General features: G+C 40.2%; 1 protein-coding gene across 2 annotated transcripts in view; it reads left to right on the forward strand.

Annotated features, from left to right (window-relative positions):
• YIPF6 (Yip1 domain family member 6) overlaps window positions 1-18,880 on the forward strand; it is a 44,894-nt gene that overhangs the window by 11,974 nt on the left and 14,040 nt on the right. For both annotated transcript variants that reach the window (XM_003272666.4, XM_012499104.2), the window contains exons 2-6: window positions 1,288-1,416; window positions 2,772-2,850; window positions 7,959-8,001; window positions 10,874-10,999; window positions 12,253-12,410. In XM_003272666.4, the coding sequence (XP_003272714.1) occupies window positions 1,288-1,416; window positions 2,772-2,850; window positions 7,959-8,001; window positions 10,874-10,999; window positions 12,253-12,410 (535 nt within the window). The remainder of the gene's footprint in view (window positions 1-1,287; window positions 1,417-2,771; window positions 2,851-7,958; window positions 8,002-10,873; window positions 11,000-12,252; window positions 12,411-18,880) is intronic.

Here is an 18,880-nt window from a genome sequence, read left to right on the forward strand (position 1 = left end):
TATTTCTTATATTTAAGAAATATGAGTGTGGTTAAGAAATTGTTTTTATGTTATGTTACGTTATGTTGTGTTATGTTATATTATTTTGTTTTGATGGAGTTTTGTTCTTGTTGCCCAGGCTGGAGTGCAATGGCGTGATCTCGGCTCACTGCAACCTTCGTCTCCTGGGTTCAAGCGATTCTCCTGCCTCAGCCTCCCGAGTAGCTGGGATTACAGGCATACGCCACCACGCCCAGCTAATTTTGTATTTTTAGTAGAGATGGGATTTCTCCATGTTGGTCAGGCTGGTCTCAAACTCCCGACCTCAGGTGATGTGCCCGCCTCAGCCTCCCAAAGTGCTGGGATTACAGGCATAAGCCACCGCGCCCAGCCTTTTACAAATTCTTTGAACATCCTCATTCCTTCTAAAATTTCAGTATACTGTCTGCATTTCATTTATCTGCAACTGTTGCCCACTAAAAATTGTGCCTACTGGGCCAAAAACTGTATGAGAAGTCATTGCCTCTATTTTCTTAGGAATTTGTAAATTTGAGTTTCGGTTGTAATAAAATTTGGCAGATGTGAACATCCTCATTCTTTCTAAAATTTCAGTATACTGTCTTGTGTTTCCTTTATCTGCAACTGTTGCCCACTAAAAATTGTGCCTACTGGCCCAAAAACTGTATGAGAAGGCATTGCCTCTATTTTCTTAGGAATTTGTAGATTCGAGTTTCGGTTGTAATAACATTTGGCAGATGAGTATGAATTTAAAAGTTCACATTCTTTATTCACTTTGAAAATTTTATTTGCTCTGTGATTGCCAGGTAACCCGTAAAGATTGTAATCAAGGTATATTTTGCTATTTCCCTGTTTCCTCCACTTGCCTTTATGGTTCATGTAATGCTCATTTTTAGCCAGCAGAGGCCACTAGAGCCTGCTAGGGAGCAGAAGTGCAACAGAAACGTGGCCATTCTAAGACAGTGATTGCTAAAAGATCACTTTTTAATAACTTTACAATTATTATCTCAGTCTTGCTAGCTTGTTCCATGTGAAGATTTTATGCTAAATGTTGGTGGGCAAGAAGGTGTCTATGACATTTACTTTAGTTTTTTCATTATGTTTAATCTTTAAAGAAATAATTTGAGAATTATTGTTAACTGCATTGTGTAATGTCTGTTGAGCTAACACCTACTTTCCTATGTAAAACCCTACAAAATACATGGTCCCAACTCTCTAGGAAATGATGATATATATGAGGAATGCTACAGTTTATTACAAGCTTAATTTTTTTCCCCTGACTCTTCTCAGTTTGCAGGCCTTTCAGATATATCCATCTCACAAGACATCCCTGTAGAAGGAGAAATCACCATTCCTATGAGATCTCGCATCCGGGAGTTTGACAGCTCCACATTAAATGAATCTGTTCGCAATACCATCGTAAGTTAGACTAGTTGAGAGAACTTCTGTTCAGTATCATGGGACTAAGTAACTAATAGTACTTTGCAATATTTTCATTTGGTTCACTGATTTTGAATATATTTTATATACTGAAGTTTAATATTTTATCCTAGAGGTTAATTTGGTACAGCCTTTTTGGAGAGCAGTTTGGTTATAATGCATATTAATAATCTTAATACAGCAAGGTGCGGTGGCTCACGTCTGTAATCTCAGCCCTTTGGGAGGCCGAGGCAGGCGGATCACCTGAGCTCAGGAGTTTGAGACCAACCTGGCCCACATGGTGAAACCCCATCTCTACTGAAAATACAAAGACTAGCCAGACATGGTGGCGCATGCCTGAAATCTCAGCTGCTTGGGAGACTGAGGCAGGAGAATCGCTTGAACCCGGGAGGATGAGGTTGCAGTGAGCCGAGATCGCACCACTGCACTCTGGCCTGGGCAACAGAGCGAGACTCTGTCTCAAAAAAAAAAAAAAAATCTTAAAATGTCCAAATCTTTTTAAACCAATATATTATCATACTTCTCCAAATATAGTATAAGGAAAGTTTTAAAATGTAAAACAAAAATTTTCAACATAAAAGTATCAATATACAAAGATGCTTATTATAGCATTCTTTGTAATAGGGGAAAGCTAGAAATAAATGAACCACAGATGAGGTATTGGTTAGGTAAATTATGTTATATCTTTGTGGTGGGATGCTAAGCAACTATTATAAATTACGTTTACAAAGTGTTTAATAACACGGATAAAATTCTAGGTGAAAAAATTAAAACAGAAATAGCTCAGTGGTACTTTGAGAGTTTGCATTTGTATTACTGAACCATTCTTCCGGTTTCTTGATTTTTTTTTTTTTTGTATCTGGCTTCTAGGATTCATTTACCAATTAAATTGGGAATGTTAGAAATTTATTTCATATATTGCAAAGAATGTAGTAGCTAGAGAGCAGGCTAATTGGTCCTTGGGACCTCATCTTCTATGAACTGAATGTCACTACTGTGTTTTGTAGAGCAGCTTTTTATAGTGCAATTGTTTTAGTTTCTTTAAGCAGCCTATTGGGAGGGCTGTGTTTCTTTTTTATGGATTTTTTCAACATCAAAACAGAACAGATCAAAACAGATGTGGAAAGGTGTTAAAAGTTGGCTTAAGAAGTTAATAGAAAAAGCATACCCTACCTCTCTGGTTTGTTTGTGTAGTGAAGGAGTTGAACTGGAATTATCTGCAAAATTCAATGAAGAGTTCACAGGAGATTGAAATAAAAGAAATTTTAGCAAATTAAGTAAGGCTGCTGACAACCTTGGTCATCACAATACAACAAGTTGTTTCTGTTTTTCAGATGCGTGATCTAAAAGCTGTTGGGAAAAAATTCATGCATGTTTTGTACCCAAGGAAAAGTAATACTCTTTTGAGAGATTGTAAGTATATGAGGTTTTTAAGGGTTTGCTTTATCTCACTGTATCTTATCATAAGTACTTTATAAGGCAAAGTCTCTGTGGTAATAAAACTGACATCATTTTGTAGGATGAAAAAAATATGTAAACGAATATGTAAATCAAACTTCTGGCAGAAATTAAAAATTTATTTTATTTTATTTTTATTTTTATTTTTTTTGAGACGGAGTCTCACTCTGACTCCCAGGCTGGAGTGCAATGGTGTGATCTTGGCCCACTGCAACCTCCGCCTCCTGTGTTCAAGTAATTTTCATGCCTCAACCTCCCGAGTAGCTGGGATTAAAGGTGCCCGCCACCATGCCCAGCTAATTTTTTTTGTATTTTTAGTAGAGACTGATTTCACCAGGTTGGCCAGGCTGGTCTCCAACTCCCAACCTCAGGCGATCCACCCACCTCGGTCTCCCAAAGTGCTAGGATTACAGGCAGACATTAAAAATTTAGATTGGAATCTCAGAGATTGAAAGATTTTGCTTATTATATTGTCCTCATCAATAAATATACACTGGCCAGGCATGGTGGCTCATACGTGTAATACCAGCATTTTGGGAGGCCGAGGCAGGAGAATTGTTTGAACTCAGGAGTTTGAGACCAGCCTGGGCAACATGGCGAGACCTCATTTCTACTAAAAATAAAAAAACTAGCCAGGCCTGATAGTGCATGCCTGTAGTCCTAGCTACTTGGGAGGCTGAGGTGGGAGGATTGCTTGAGCCCAGGAGATCAAGGCTGTAGTGCCGTGACTGCGCCACTGCACCATAGCCTGGGTGACAGAGCGAGACCTGTCTCAAAAAAAAAAAAAAAAAAAAAAAAATATATATATATATATATATGTATTTTTAAAATATATACATATATTTTAAAAAATGCTCTAGTGGTTACTACAAAATACATTTCTGGAGGCTGCTAATTTATAATATTTACATATATTACATAATATTCCTGGAAGCTGCTGACATATAAAGAATTAATGATCTCCAAGGGAAAGGCAAATGTTTAAATTTTTGTTTGTTAGTTTTTTGAGATGGAGTCTTGCTCTGTTGCCCAGGCTGGAGTGCAATGGCACAATCTCAGCTTACTGCAATCTCTGCCTCCAGGGTTCAAGCGATTCTTCTGCCTCAGCCTCTGGAACAGCTGGGATTACAGGTGCCCACCACCACATCCAGCTAATTTTTGTATTGTTAGTAGAGACGGGTTTTGCCATGTTGGCCAGGCTGGTCTCGAACTGCTGACCTGAAGTGATCCACCTGCCTTGGCCTCCCAGAGTGCTGGGATTACAGGTGAAAGCCACCACCCCTGGCCTAAATGTTAAATTAATATGATAGTAAATACCCATAAACATTTAACAAATTAATAGTACCTTTACTGACAGTTTCATTTTCAAGCCTATCATTTAGTCTGATGACTGCTTTCTTTATTAGAGTTCTGTCAAAACAGACAGCGTCTCATTCTGTTACCCAGGCTCAAATGCAATGGCGTAATCATAGCTCACTGCAGCCTCAAACTCCTGGGCTCAAGCAGTCCTTCTGCCAGTCTCCTGAGTAGCCGAGACTGTAGGCACGCCTGGCTAGTTTTTAAATATTTTGTAGAGATGGGGGTCTCCCTATGTTGCCCAGGTTTGTCTCAAACTCCTGGCCTCAAGCAGTCTGCCCACCTCAGCCTCCTGAAGTGCTGGGATTACAGGCAAGAGCCACTGCCCAGCCAATGTTTTATTTTTTCAACTTTTTGTTAAAAACTAAGACAAAAGCACACACGTTGGTCTAGGCCTTCACAGGGTCAGAATTGGATCATTAGTACAATTGTCTTCCACCTCTGTATCTGTCCTATTGGAAGGTCTTCTGGGGCATTAACATGCATGAAACTGCCATCTTCGATGATAACAGTGCCTTCTTCTGGAATATCTCCTGAAGGACCTGCCTGAGACTGTGTTTTGGTTAGGTTAACTTTTTTTTTTTTTTTTTTTTAGAGACATGATCTTGCTCTGTCACTTGGGCTGGAATGCAGTGGCATGATTATAGCTCACTACGGCCTCAAACTTCTAGGCTCAAGCCATTCTCCCACCTCAGGCCCCATGCCTGGAGCCTGTGCCACCATGCCCAGCTAATTTTTAAATTTTTTTTTGTCCGGGCACGGTGGCTCCACGCTTCTAATCCCAGCATTTTGGCCGGCCGAGGTGGGTGGAACACCTGAGGTCAGGAGTTCCAGGCCAGCCTGGCCAACATGGTGAAACCCTCTCTCTATTACAAATACAAAAATTAGCTGAGCGTGGTGGCAGGCACCTGTAGTCCCAGCTACTTGGGAGGCTGAGGCGGAAGAATGGCTTGAACCCGGGAGGTGGAGGTTGCAGTGAGCCGAGATTGTGCCATTGCACTCTAGCCTGGGTGAAAAGAGGGAAACTCTGTCTCAAAAAAAACAAACAAACAAAAAAAAAAAAACAAAAAAAACCCCACATTTTTTTAGAGACAGGGTCTTGCTATGTTACCCAGGCTGAACTTTTTAAGTAGAAGTATACTCCAACATAACAATGAAAAGTATAGTATAGTAAACGCGTAAACCACAGTAACATAGTCATTTTTTATCAAGTAGAATATTATGTAGTGTACATAATTGTTCTATATTTTTATATGACTGGCAACATACTAGGTTTGTTTATACCAGCATCACCACAGACACGTGAGTAATGTACTAGATGTCACTAGGTGATAGGAATTTTTTAGCTCCATTATAAACTTATGGGACCACTGTCATTGACCGAAATGTCATTATGTGGCACATGACAGTACACTTGAATTCAGTTTTTAAGTTGAGCAGTTAAAAAAAATTTAATGAAATTAGCAGCAGTTTTATTAGAAGTGGTAGGATTATGGTTTTTTATGTCTTTGCCAAACTTCCCACAATGGTGTCAAAATTACTTATGTAATTAAAAAATAAACAATATTAAGTATATAAATTTGCATACCTCTCTTGGGTAAGGTTATATACATGTGAGGTTAAAATTAGATGTGGGATTGTTGCCTTTTTGGAATGAATTGAGGAAGGTAATTGTGCTCTGAGCTATGTACTACTGAACTATTGGCATACAAATCACTCAGCAGCTTTTTTTGTTTGTTTTTTTGAGACAGAGTCTTGCTCTGTCACCCAGGCTGGAGTGTAGTGAGTGGAGGTTGCCATCTAGGCTCACTGCAACCTCTGCCTCCCGGGTTTAAGGGATTCTCCTGCCTCAGCCTCCCGAGTAGCTGAGATTACAGGTATGTGCCACCACACCCGGCTAATTTTTTTGTATTTTTAGTTAGAGACGGGGTTTCACCATGTTGGCCAGGCTCGTCTCAAACTCCTGACCTTAAGTGATCTTCCCGCCTCAGCTTCCCAAAGTGCTGGGATTACAGGCATGAGCTACCGAACCCGAGCAAATCACTCAGCAGCTGTTTTTGTTTTTTTGTTTGTTTGTTTGTTTGTTTTTGAGATGGAGTCTTGCACTGTCACCCAGGCTGGAGTGCAGTGGCACGATCTTGGCTCACTGCGACCTCTGCCACCTGGGTTCAAGCAATTCCCATGCCTCAGCCTCCCGAGTAGCTGGGATTACAGGCACGTGCCACCATGCCCAGCGAATATTTTGTATTTAATAGAGATGGGATTTCATCATGTTGCCCAGGCAGGTCTCAAACTCCTGAGCTCAGGCCATCCGCCTGCCTCGGCCTCCCGAAGTGCTAGGATTACAGGTGTGAGCCACCGCACCCAGCCTGCAGCTTTTGATTGAGGACCATGTTTGCTAGACCTGATGTTGGCAGAACCTGCAGAGCCTTTTGCAGTTTTCAGAAAGCTTTCATATGTTATTAGTTAAAGTTTAACTTTGTGAAATTACCAATACTGGGCTGTTTTTTCACCTAGAAGAATAGCAACTCCATATTAATTCAATATACTAATTATAAAAGGGAAGCAGTATGACAGAGTGGCAAGAACTTTGGTCTAAGAATCAAAAGACCAGGCCGGGTGTGGTGGCTTATGCCTGTAATCCCAGCACTTTGCGAGGCTGAGGCGGGTGGATCACTTGAGTCCAAGAGTTTGAGACCAGCCTGGGCAACATGGTGGAACTCCATCTGTACAAAAAATACAAATTAGCTGGGTGTGGTGGCGTTTGCCTGTAGTCCCAATTACTCAGGAGGCTGAGGTAGGAGGATCACCTGAGCCTGGGAGGTTGAGGCTGCAGTGAGCCATGATCGCACCACTGCACTCTAGCCTGGGCAACAGAGTGAGACCCTGTCTCAAAAAAGAAAAAAACGAAACAAAAAGGAATTAGGCCAGGTGCGGTGGCTCACGCCTGTAACCCCAGCACTTTGGGAGGCCAAGGTAGGCAGATCACCTGAGGTCAGGAGTTCAAAAATTATCCTGGCCAACATGGTGAAACCTTGTCTCTACTAAAAACACAAAAATTAGCCAAGTATGGTAGTGGGTGCCTGTAATCCCAGCTACTCGGGAGGCTGAGGCAGGAGAATTGCTTGAACCCAGGAGGCAGAGGATGCTTTGAGCTGAGATTGCGCCATTGCACTCCAGCCTGGGCATCAAAAGCCAAGCTCCATCTCAAAAAAAAAAAAAAAAAATCCATAGCCCTAGGTTCTGGTCCCACCTCCACATATAAAGCTAGGCAAGTCATTTCCTTCTCAGCTTCATTTTTTGTATTTGTGAACTGAGCATGATTATACTTGCCTTGTCTAATGCAGTCTCTGACTGGTAAAGTGCCTTGGCTATAGTCTTTTTTTCTTAGAGTATGGGGTAGGGAACCTAGGTCTTCTGATTGTTTGTCCATTGGTCTTTAATTATAGCATGCCAGTGTGTGTCTTAGTAGATGGGGAGAAGGAAAGCGTGATTTGTGGGATATGAAATAAACAAAACTGGAAGTCTATGTAAAGAAGTGCATTCAGAATTAGGGGACAGGGAGGGCAGGTAGTGGGAGAGGAGAGGTAGGATGGCTTGGGCAGACAAAGAGAGCCTTGATGTCTGAATTCTAGGAGGGAGAGAGGTAGGTATTGGAATAAAGACAGAAAATATTACCTTCGCTTCTGTCTTTTCTTGTCTTGTAGGGGATTTGTGGGGCCCTTTGATCCTTTGTGTGACACTCGCATTGTAAGTACTTGCATTTTCTTTCTTTGTCATTTGAGCTAGACTAGACTTTTTTGTGGATTTTCAAAATTGTGGGGGATTTTGATTGAATATTTCATTTAGGACTTATATGACATGTTGTACATGTTATACTCCTTAGGTATTTAAGCCTCTAAAGTCACTTTCCAAATCAATTAAAATATGATGAAATTAGGCCCACCTTCCTTAACCAATGACATTTTAGTCTGTTTTAGCCATGTCTATTCAACAAACATTTATTTACTTATTTACTCTCTTGTTCCTCCCCATTATTAAACTAAGTGAATTAAAGTTTAAGCACCCTTTGCTTGCAAACATAATTCTCTGTAATCTTACTAAAAATATGAATGAGAATGAGAATAAATTAGAAGTAGGAGAGTTAAAAGCAAGATCATGTTTCAGAGTGTTGTACTTTTCCATACACATTGTATGTAAAGGAAGAGGACAGGGCAAGGAGAAGAAGGTTACACTAGAGAGATGAATATAACCATTGATAGAGTGGGAAAAAATACTGCCCTGGAATTCAGTTCTGAGTTCACATTCTGACTCTGCTGTCAGCTAGCTATGTGACTTTGGGCTACTAATAACCAATGGTTGTATAATTTTTCCCAGTTTGCAGAAAACTTTAAAATACTTTCTCTTATTTTAACCTCATAGCAAGAATTAAAATTATTTTCTTTTTTTTTTTTTGATAAACAAGCTCAGCTTCAAAAAGGTTGAGGATTTAACCAAGATCACATAATCAGTGGTAGACCTGAGATTCAACCTCAGGTTTCCTCACTACTTATTCTGTAATTCTAGGGTTCATTACACATCTCTTCCCACCTGGTCACTCTGGGTCTCCTCTTCCATATCTGTAAAGGGAGATGGTTGAGGGTCCTTTCCAGGCTTAACCCTTTATGAGTCTAAATTCACTAAGTATCTTGCTGACTTCTCTAATTTTTTAAATTTAAATTGAGCATATATTAATTTAGGTAATAATGTAGAGTACTATTTCTTATGCTTTTAGTAACCATGTCAAGGGATGCAGCCTAATGCCTTGATGGAGGGGTTTATATTAGACATCCCGAGCATATATATTTTTTTTACTTTTGAAAGATTAACCTTATAGATTATGCAGTTTAACCCCACTTAGTTGCACAGAAAACTGGAGTCCCAGGACATCAAGTGACATATCTAGTGACAGAATTAGGATCAGTATCTGGGTCTCTTGCCTTCCAGGCTAGTGAATATTCTTTCCATCATACCATGCTGAAACAATAGGGATTCCAGACAACAAGTGATGAGTGCTGGCCATTCTTTGCATCTGGTTGTCAGGACTTGGAATGGAATATGCATAGCATAGAATACAAAAGCCTGTGCATACTGCCAAGTAGCATAGCAGGGCAAGAAAGACTTACAGTGTGACTTCTCTATACTGTTTAATAAGAAGAGGTTATGAGCTTACAGTTATTATTTTTCTTGGTAATAACACCAAGTCCAAGTATTCAAAACAGTTTACATCTGTAAAATTCTTAGACAAAGAAAGGATATTTAAGTGGTTGTTCAGCTACTCAATTCCAAAGCAAAACCCTTTAGTAATAATCTGTATGTTTTGATTTTTTAAAAATTAACAACTAAAAAGGTTTATAGACTGTTTCCATTTTTATTTATTATTTTTATTTGGTTTTGAGGCAGTCTCACTCGGTTACCCAGGCTGAGTCAGTGATGTGATTACAGCTCACTGCAGCCTCAACCTCCCAGGCTCAAGCAATTCTCCCAACTCAGCCTTTCTAGTAGCTAGGACTATAGGCGTGTGCCACCACGGCCAGCTAATTTTTTATTTTTTGTAGAGACAGGGGTTTCGTCATGTTGCCCAGGCTGGTATCGAACTCCTGGCCTCAAGCGATCTGCCTGTCTTGGCCTCCCAAAGTGCTGAGATTATAGGCCAGGCTAAGCCACCATACCTGGGCTATTTCCATTTTTAAATATCTCAACTGAAACCTTAACCCAAGAACTACAAATTCTGATGTGTCTAAAGGCTAGAATAGTAACCTAAATGCATGTGATATGGTGACTGTAAGCCCCTTGTACTTATGTCAGCTACACTTGATTGTTGCAGTGTTGGAATGCAGGCTCAGTGTTAGAAAGTCTAACAGTTTTTTCAAGAAAATCTAGAAATTCATATTCTTTATTTTTTTTTTTTTGAGACGGAGTCTTTCTCTGTCCCCCAGGCTGGAGTGCAGTGGCATGATCTCGGCTCACTGCAAGCTCCGCCTCCCGGGTTCACGCCATTCTCCTGCCTCAGCCTCCCGAGTAGCTGGGACTACAGGCGCCCGCCAACACGCCCGGCTAATTTTTTGTATTTTTAGTAGAGATGGGGTTTCACCGTGTTACCCAGGATGGTCTCGATCTCCTGACCTCGTGATCCGCCCGCCTCGGCCTCCCAAAGTGCTGGGATTACAGGCTTGAGCCACTGTGCCCGGCTGAAATTCATATTCTTATGTGAAATAAAATAATGTCAACTTAAATTCAAAATCATCTTAAATATTATATAAGCCCAAAACCTCACATATATGAGCCACATTTGACCCTTCAGTTTATAACCTCTGCTTAAAAAAAAGGTCTTCAATAATTCATTTCAACATTTCAGCAAGGTCAAATGGAGCACCCCTTGTAGTCCTGAGGCATTTGGAATTTGCAGTAAGGGAGCCTTGCCAAATACTTGTGTCATTTTCCTTTTAGCACAACCTACATATTACAGATCTTCAGGTGAGGTATAGCACAGCAATCTGATTCAAAGTTTGAGAACCCGTGCCTTAACTTTGTTGCCCTAAGTAAAAGATTAAGCAATTCTTATGCTGTTTCCTTTTCTCAGAATGCTGCAAAGAGACTCTGCAGATAGTGAAAAAGACGGAGGGCCCCAATTTGCAGAGGTGTTTGTCATTGTCTGGTTTGGTGCAGTTACCATCACCCTCAACTCAAAACTTCTTGGAGGGAACATGTGAGTATTATTAAAATGCATTCTTTTTTTCCTCTTGCCAGGTAGTATATCTTAGATTCAGGAAGACAGGCTAGTTAGATTTTTTTTTTTTTTTTTTTTGAGACAGGGTGTCACTCTGTCACCCAGGCTGGAGTACATTGGTGTGAGCATGGCTTACTGCAGCCTCTATCCCCCAGGCTCAGCGTCCCAAGTAGCTGGGATCCTCCTGCCCCAGCATCCCGAGTAGCTGGGACTACAGGCATGTGCTACTATGCCTGGCTAATTAAAAAAATATTTTTTTGTAGAGATGGGGTCCCACTGTATTGCCTAGGCTGGTTTTGAACTCCTGGGTTCAAGTGATCCTCCCACCTTGGCCTCCCAAAATGCTGGGATTACAGGCATGAGCCACCATACCTGGCCTGATGTTTTGTTTTAAAGAAAAAGCAAACTAAATAAGGGCCAAAGAGAAGTGTTCTTAAAACCACTACCACTGTACAGAGATAACCTTGTTAAGTTAAATTATCTTAAATTATCTGAGATCCTTTGATAAGCTTCAGATGCCCTTTCCAGGCCCTGAAATCATAGGCAGACTTTTTTGTGTAAGAAGAGTATGTACGTTTTGGGGGGCAAATTTAACAAATTCTCAAGTATAATAGATCTATAAACTAGAAAGGATTAAGAACCACCATCTTAGAGGTTCAGAGAAAGATATCTGTAGGAACTAGAGCAGATCATCTGGTGTTAGATGATTGACTTTTAAGGGATTTGAGAGGAGAGGAGGAAGAGTATGGGGAAAGAAAATTAAAGCATGTACTTAATTTTTTTTTTTTTTTTTTTTTTGAGATGGAGTCTCGCTCTGTCCAGGCTGGAGTGCAGTGGCACAAGCTCAGCTCACTGCAACCTCTGCCTCCCAGGTTCAAGCGATTTTCCTGCCTCAGCCTCCTGAGCAGCTGGGATTACAGGTGCCCACCACAATGCCTGGCTAATTTTTTTGTATTTTTAGTAGAGACGGGGTTTCACCATATTGGCCAGGCTGGTCTCGAACTCCTGACCTCAGTGATCCACCCGCCTTGGCCTCCCAAAGTGTTGGTATTACAGGCGTGAGCCATCGCGCCCGGCCAAAAGCATGTACTTAATAATTAATGTTAGGATGTAGATGTTATGTACCAAGAAGGAGGCAACAGTCCATTACATAGAGAAATCTATGTAATAAGCTGTGTCATAACACCCATCAGCTGTATTTATGATCTTTATTAATGTATTTTGTTTTTAAGATCTTTTTTTCAGAGCCTCTGTGTGCTGGGTTACTGTATACTTCCCTTGACAGTAGCAATGCTGATTTGCCGGCTGGTACTTTTGGCTGATCCAGGACCTGTAAACTTCATGGTTCGGCTTTTTGTGGTGATTGTGATGTTTGCCTGGTCTATAGTTGGTAAGTATGTACTTATTTCCACAATAACAGAACAGACAAAAACATGATTTAATGATGAAGAACAGATGAGGAGCAGTATAAGTCCAAAGTTAGATGTGAGTGATATGATTCTTGACAGTATTATCCATAGAACCCTCTTCCCTGCGTAGGCAATGATGGGGCTGTTGTCTATCTTATCTGAGTTGGATATCTGGACTTATAAGATGTGGAGAGTCACATCTTTTTTCTTTCCAAAAAAAAAAAAAAAAAAGGTTGGGAAAGTGGATTACACTACATTTAGCCCAGTCCTGGTATATACAAGGCATTAGGTGACTTGTGAAATGACTGGGATCTTTTCCTGACAAACTAATTAAAATGAAAATAATAACATTTACAGATTGCTTATCAAAGGCCAGGCACTGTTTAAGTGCTTTACATATATTATCCCATTTAAGCCTCACAGCAACTCTAATAGAGAAATACTATTATTAGTCCCATCTTATAGATGAAGAACAGTTACAGAGAAGTTGAGCAGCTTGCCTTAGGTTGCATTACTAGTGAGTAAGAGAGTCAAATTGCAAACCAAGCAGTCATGAACCTTAAAGAACTATATACTATACCACCTTCCAGTGTAGATTGTAAGTATCATTGTATAGCACTTTTCTTCTTCAGTAGAACATTTTGCTAAAGACTAGGAAGGGCCTATAGCAATGATAATGAATGCTATGTGCTCATTGTTTTTACATTCCTAAAGTTCTCTTAAGATTCCAGCTTAAATTTAGAAGTGTTCACTAGCTTCTGCTTTAATGGATAGGCAGACTGCTTAATATTTTTAAGTGTAGTAACATCTCATTGCTCTGGAACATGGTTGAAAGCTAAGAAGTAATCCAATTCTGAGAGAGCCAGAATTGATATTCCAAAGACTGTATATTAAGCTTGGGTGCTTTTCCCATGGGGAGAGCCCCTCATTCTCTCACTGAGAATCTCATAATTACCATACATGTAATTATACTTACTTAGTTATCCAGTGTCCAGGCTCACAGGTGATCACGAAGTAGAATCATAGGAGAGAGCAACTTCAATTCAGCAAACATTAATCACAAACTATGTTCAGGCATAATTTTAGGCATGGTCTTTGTCCTTGGAGTTCACAATCTAACAGAGCAGCCCGACATGAAAACACTTAAAGGCAGTAGGTGTTCTAGGTGGGAGATGGAGATTTATGCACAGTACAGTGGGGACAGACATGATTATTCAGGAAAGATTTCTCAGAGATGTGATGATGATGGTGATGATGATGATGATTAGTATTTGAGACAGAGTCTCACTCTGTCACCCAGGCTGGAGTGCAGTGGCACTATCTCGGCTCACTGTAACCTCCACCTCCTGGGTTCAAGCAGTTCTCCTGCCTCAGCCTCCTGAGTAGCTGGGATTACAGCTATGTGCCACCACACCCGATTAATGTTTGTGTTTTTAGTAGAGATGGGGTTTCACCATGTTGGCCAGGCTGGTCTCGAACTCCTGACCTCAGGTGATCCACCCGCCTTGGCCTCTCAAAGTGCTGGGATTACAGACATGAACCACCACACCCGGCTGATTATTTTCATTTATTTATTTATTTGGCTAAAGTATATATATAATATGTTTTTATATTATTATTGTACTTTAAGTTCTGGGATACATGTGCAGAACATGCAGGTTTGTTACATAGGTATACACATGCCATGGTGGTTTGCTGCACCCATCAACCCGTCATCTACATTAGGTATTTCTCCTAATGCTATTCCTCTCCTAGCCCCCCCAGGCCCCGGTGTGTGATGTACCCCTCCCTGTGTCCATGTGTTCTTATTGTTCAACCCCCACTTATGAGTGAGAACATGTGGTGTTTGGTTTTCTGTTCCTGCAGTAGTTTGCTGAGAATGATGGTTTTCAGCTTCATACATGTCCCTGCAAAGGATATGAACTCAACCTTTTATATGGCTGCATAGTATTCCATGGTGTATATGTGCCACATTTTCTTTATCCAGTCTATCATTGATGGGCATTTGGGTTGGTTCCAAGTCTTTGCTATTGTGAACAGTGCAGCAATAAACATAGGTGTGCATGTGTCTTTATAGTATTACCCAGTAATGGGATTGCTGGGTCAAATGGTATTTCTGGTTCTAGATCCTTGAAGAATCGCCACACTGTCTTCCACAATGCTTGAACTAATTTACACTCCCACCAACAGTGTAAAAATATTTCTATTTCTTCACATCTTCTCCAGCATCTGTTGTTTCCTGACTTTTTTTTTTTTATTATTATACTTTAGGTTTTAGGGTACATGTGCACAATGTGCAGGTTTGTTACATATGTATCCATGTGCCATGTTGTTTTACTGCACCCATTAACTCGTCATTTAGCATTAGGTATATCTCCTAATGCTGTCCCTCCCCCCTCCCCCCACCCCACAACAGTCCCTGGAGTGTGATGTTCCCCTTCCTGTGTCCATGAGTTCTCATTGTTCAATTCCCACCTATGAGTGAGAACATGCGGTGTTTGGTTTTTTGTCCTTGCGATAGTTTACTGAGAATGATGTTTTCCAGTTTCATCCATGTCCCTACAAAGGACATGAACTCATCATTTTTTATGGCTGCATAGTAGTCCATGGTGTATATGTGCCACATTTTCTTAATCCAGTCTATCATTGTTGGACATTTGGGTTGGTTCCAAGTCTTTGCTATTGTGAATAGTGCCGCAATAAACATACGTGTGCATGGGTCTTTATAGCAGCATGATTTATAGTCCTTTGGGTACATACCCAGTAATGGGATGGCTGGGTCAAATGGTATTTCTAGTTCTAGATCCCTGAGGAATCGCCATACTGACTTCCACAATGGTTGAACTAGTTTACAGTCCCACCAACAGTGTAAAAGTGTTCCTATATTTCCACATCCTCTCCAGCACCTGTTGTTTCCTGACTTTTTAATGATGGCCATTCTAACTGGTGTGAGATGGTATCTCACTGTGGTTTTGATTTGCATTTCTCTGATGGCCAGTGATGATGAGCATTTTTTCATGTGTTTTTTGGCTGCATAAATGTCTTCTTTTGAGAAGTGTCTGTTCATGTCTTTCACCCACTTTTTGATGGGGTTGTTTGTTTTTTTCTTGTAAATTTGTTTGAGTTCATTGTAGATTCTGGATATTAGCCCTTTGTCAGACGAGTAGGTTGCAAAAATTTTCTCCCATTCTGTAGGTTGCCTGTTCACTCTGATGGTAGTTTCTTTTGCTGTGCAGAAGCTCTTTAGTTTAATTAGATCCCATTTGTCTATTTTGGCTTTTGTTGCCATTGCTTTTGGTGTTTTAGACATGAAGTCCTTGCCCATGCCTATGTCCTGAATGGTATTGCCTAGGTTTTCTTGTAGGATTTTAATGGTTTTAGGTCTAACATGTAAGTCTTTAATCCATCTTGAATTAATTTTTGTATAAGGTGTAAGGAAGGGATCCAGTTGCAGCTTTCTACATATGGCTAGCCAGTTTTCCCAGCACCATTTATTAAATAGAGAATCATTTCCCCATTTCTTGTTTTTGTCAGGTTTGTCAAAGATCAGATGGTTGTAGCTATGTGGCATTATTTCTGAGGGCTCTGTTCTGTTCCATTGATCTATGTCTCTGTTGTGGTACCAGTACCATGCTGTTTTGGTTACTGTAGCCTTGTAGTATAGTTTGAAGTCAGGTAGCGTGATGCCTCCAGCTTTGTTCTTTTGGCTTAGGATTGACTTGGCGATGCGGGCTCTTTTTTGGTTCCATATGAACTTTAAAGTAGTTTTTTCCAATTCTGTGAAGAAAGTCATTGGTAGCTTGATGGGGATGGCATTGAATCTATAAATTACCTTGGGCAGTATGGCCATTTTCACGATATTGATTCTTCCAACCCATGAGCATGGAATGCTCTTCCATTTGTTTGTATCCTCTTTTATTTCATTGAACAGTGATTTGTAGTTCTCCTTGAAGAGGTCCTTCACATCCCTTGTAAGTTGGATTCCTAGGTATTTTATTATCTTTGAAGCAATTATGAATGGGAGTTCACTCACGATTTGGCTCTCTGTCTATGATTGGTGTACAAGAATGCTTGTGATTTTTGTACATTGATTTTGTATCCTGAGACTTTGCTGAAGTTGCTAATCAGCTTAAGGAGATTTTGGGCTGAGACAATGGGGTTTTCTAGATATACAATCATGTTATCTGCAAACAGGGACAATTTGACTTCCTCTTTTCCTAATTGAATACCCTTTATTTCCTTCTCCTGCCTGATTGCCCTGGCCAGAACTTCCAGCACTATGTTGAATAGGAGTGGTGAGAGAGGGCATCCCTGTCTTGTGCCAGTTTTCAAAGGGAATGCTTCCAGTTTTTGCCCATTTAGTATGATATTGGCTGTGGGTTTGTCATAGATAGCTCTTATTATTTTGAGATATGTCCCATCAATACCTAATTTATTGAGAGTTTTTAGCATGAAGCATTGTTGAATTTTGTCAAAGGCCTTTTCTGCATCTACTGAGATAATCATGTGGTTTTTGTCTTTGGTTCTGTTTATATGCTGGATTACATTTATTGATTTGCATATGTTGAACCAGCCTTGCATCCCAGGGATGAAGCCCACTTGATCATGATGTATAAGCTTTTTGATGTGCTGCTGGATTTGGTTTGCCAGTATTTTATTGAGGATTTTTGCATCAATGTTCATCAAGGATATTGGTCTGAAATTCTCTTTTTTGGGTGTGTCTCTGCCAGGCTTTGGTATCAGGACAATGCTGGCCTCATAAAATGTGTTAGGGAGGATTCCCTCTTTTTCTATCAATTGGAATAGTTTCAGAAGGAATGGTACCAGTTCCTCCTTGTACCTCTGGTAGAATTCGGCTGTGAATCCATCAGGTCCTGGACTCTTTTTGGTTGGTAAGCTATTGATTATTGCCACAATTTCAGAGCCTGTTATTGGTCTATTCAGAGATTCAACTTCTTCCTGGTTTAGTCTTGGGAGGGTGTATGTGTTGAAGAATTTATCCATTTCTTCTAGATTTTCTAGTTTATTTGCATAGAGGTGTTTGTAGTATTCTCTGATGGTAGATTGTATTCCTGTGGCATCGGTGGTGATATCCCCTTTTTCATTTTTTATTGCATCTATTTGATTCTTCTCTCTTTTCTTCTTTATTAGTCTTGCTAGCGGTCTATCAATTTTGTTGATCTTTTCAAAAAACCAGCTCCTGGATTCATTAATTTTTTGAAGGGTTTTTTGTGTCTCTATTTCCTTCAGTTCTGCTCTGATTTTAGTTATTTCTAGCCTTCTGCTAGCTTTTGAATGTGTTTGCTCTTCCTTTTCTAGTTCTTTTAATTGTGATGTTAGGGTGTCAATTTTGGATCTTTCCTGCTTTCTCTTGTGGGCATTTAGTGCTATAAATTTCCCTCTACACACTGCTTTGAATGTGTCCCAGAGATTCTGGTATGTTGTGTCTTTGTTCTCGTTGGTTTCAAAGAACATCTTTATTTCTGCCTTCATTTCATTATGTACCCAATAGTCATTCAGGAGCAGGTTGTTCAGTTTCCATGTAGTTGAGCGGTTTTGAGTGAGTTTCTTAATCCTGAGTTCTAGTTTGATTGCACTGTGGTCTGAGAGACAGTTTGTTATAATTTCTGTTCTTTTACATTTGCTGAGGAGAGCTTTACTTCCAACTATGTGGTCAATTTTGGAATAGGTGTGGTGTGGTGCTGAAAAAAATGTATATTCTGTTGATTTGGGGTGGAGAGTTCTGCAGATGTCTATTAGGTCCACTTTGTGCAGAGCTGAGTTCAATTCCTGGATATCCTTGTTAACTTTCTGTCTCGTTGATCTGTCTAATGTTGACAGTGGGGTGTTAAAATCTCCCATTATTATCATGTGGGAGTTTAAGTCCCTTTGTAGGTCACTCAGGACTTGCTTTATGACTTGCTCCTGTGTTGGGTGCATATATATTTAGGATAGTTAGCTCTTCTTGTTGAATTGATCCCTTTACTATTATGTAATGGCCTTCTTTGTCTCTTTTGATCTTTGTTGGTTTAAAGTCTATTTTATCAGAGACTAGGATTGCAACCCCTGCCTTTTTTTGTTTTCCATTTGCTTGATAGATCTTCCTCCATCCCTTTATTTCGAGTCTATGTGTGTCTCTGCACGTGAGATGGGTTTCCTGAATACAGCACACTGATGGGTCTTGACTCCTTATCCAGTTTGCCAGTCTATGTCTTTTAATTGGAGCACTTAGCCCATTTACATTTAAAGTTAATATTGTTATGTGTGAATTTGATCCTGTTATTATAATGTTAGTTGGTTATTTTGCTCGTTGGTTGATGCAGTTTCTTCCTAGCCTTGATGGTCTTTACAATTTGGCATGTTTTTGCAGTGGCTGGTACCAGTTGTTCCTTTCCATGTTTAGTGCTTCCTTCAGGAGCTGTTTTAGGGCAGGCCTGGTGGTGACAAAATC

Source organism: Nomascus leucogenys, chromosome X (genome assembly GCF_006542625.1).
Source record: "Nomascus leucogenys isolate Asia chromosome X, Asia_NLE_v1, whole genome shotgun sequence".
Taxonomy (NCBI): Eukaryota; Metazoa; Chordata; class Mammalia; order Primates; family Hylobatidae; genus Nomascus; species Nomascus leucogenys.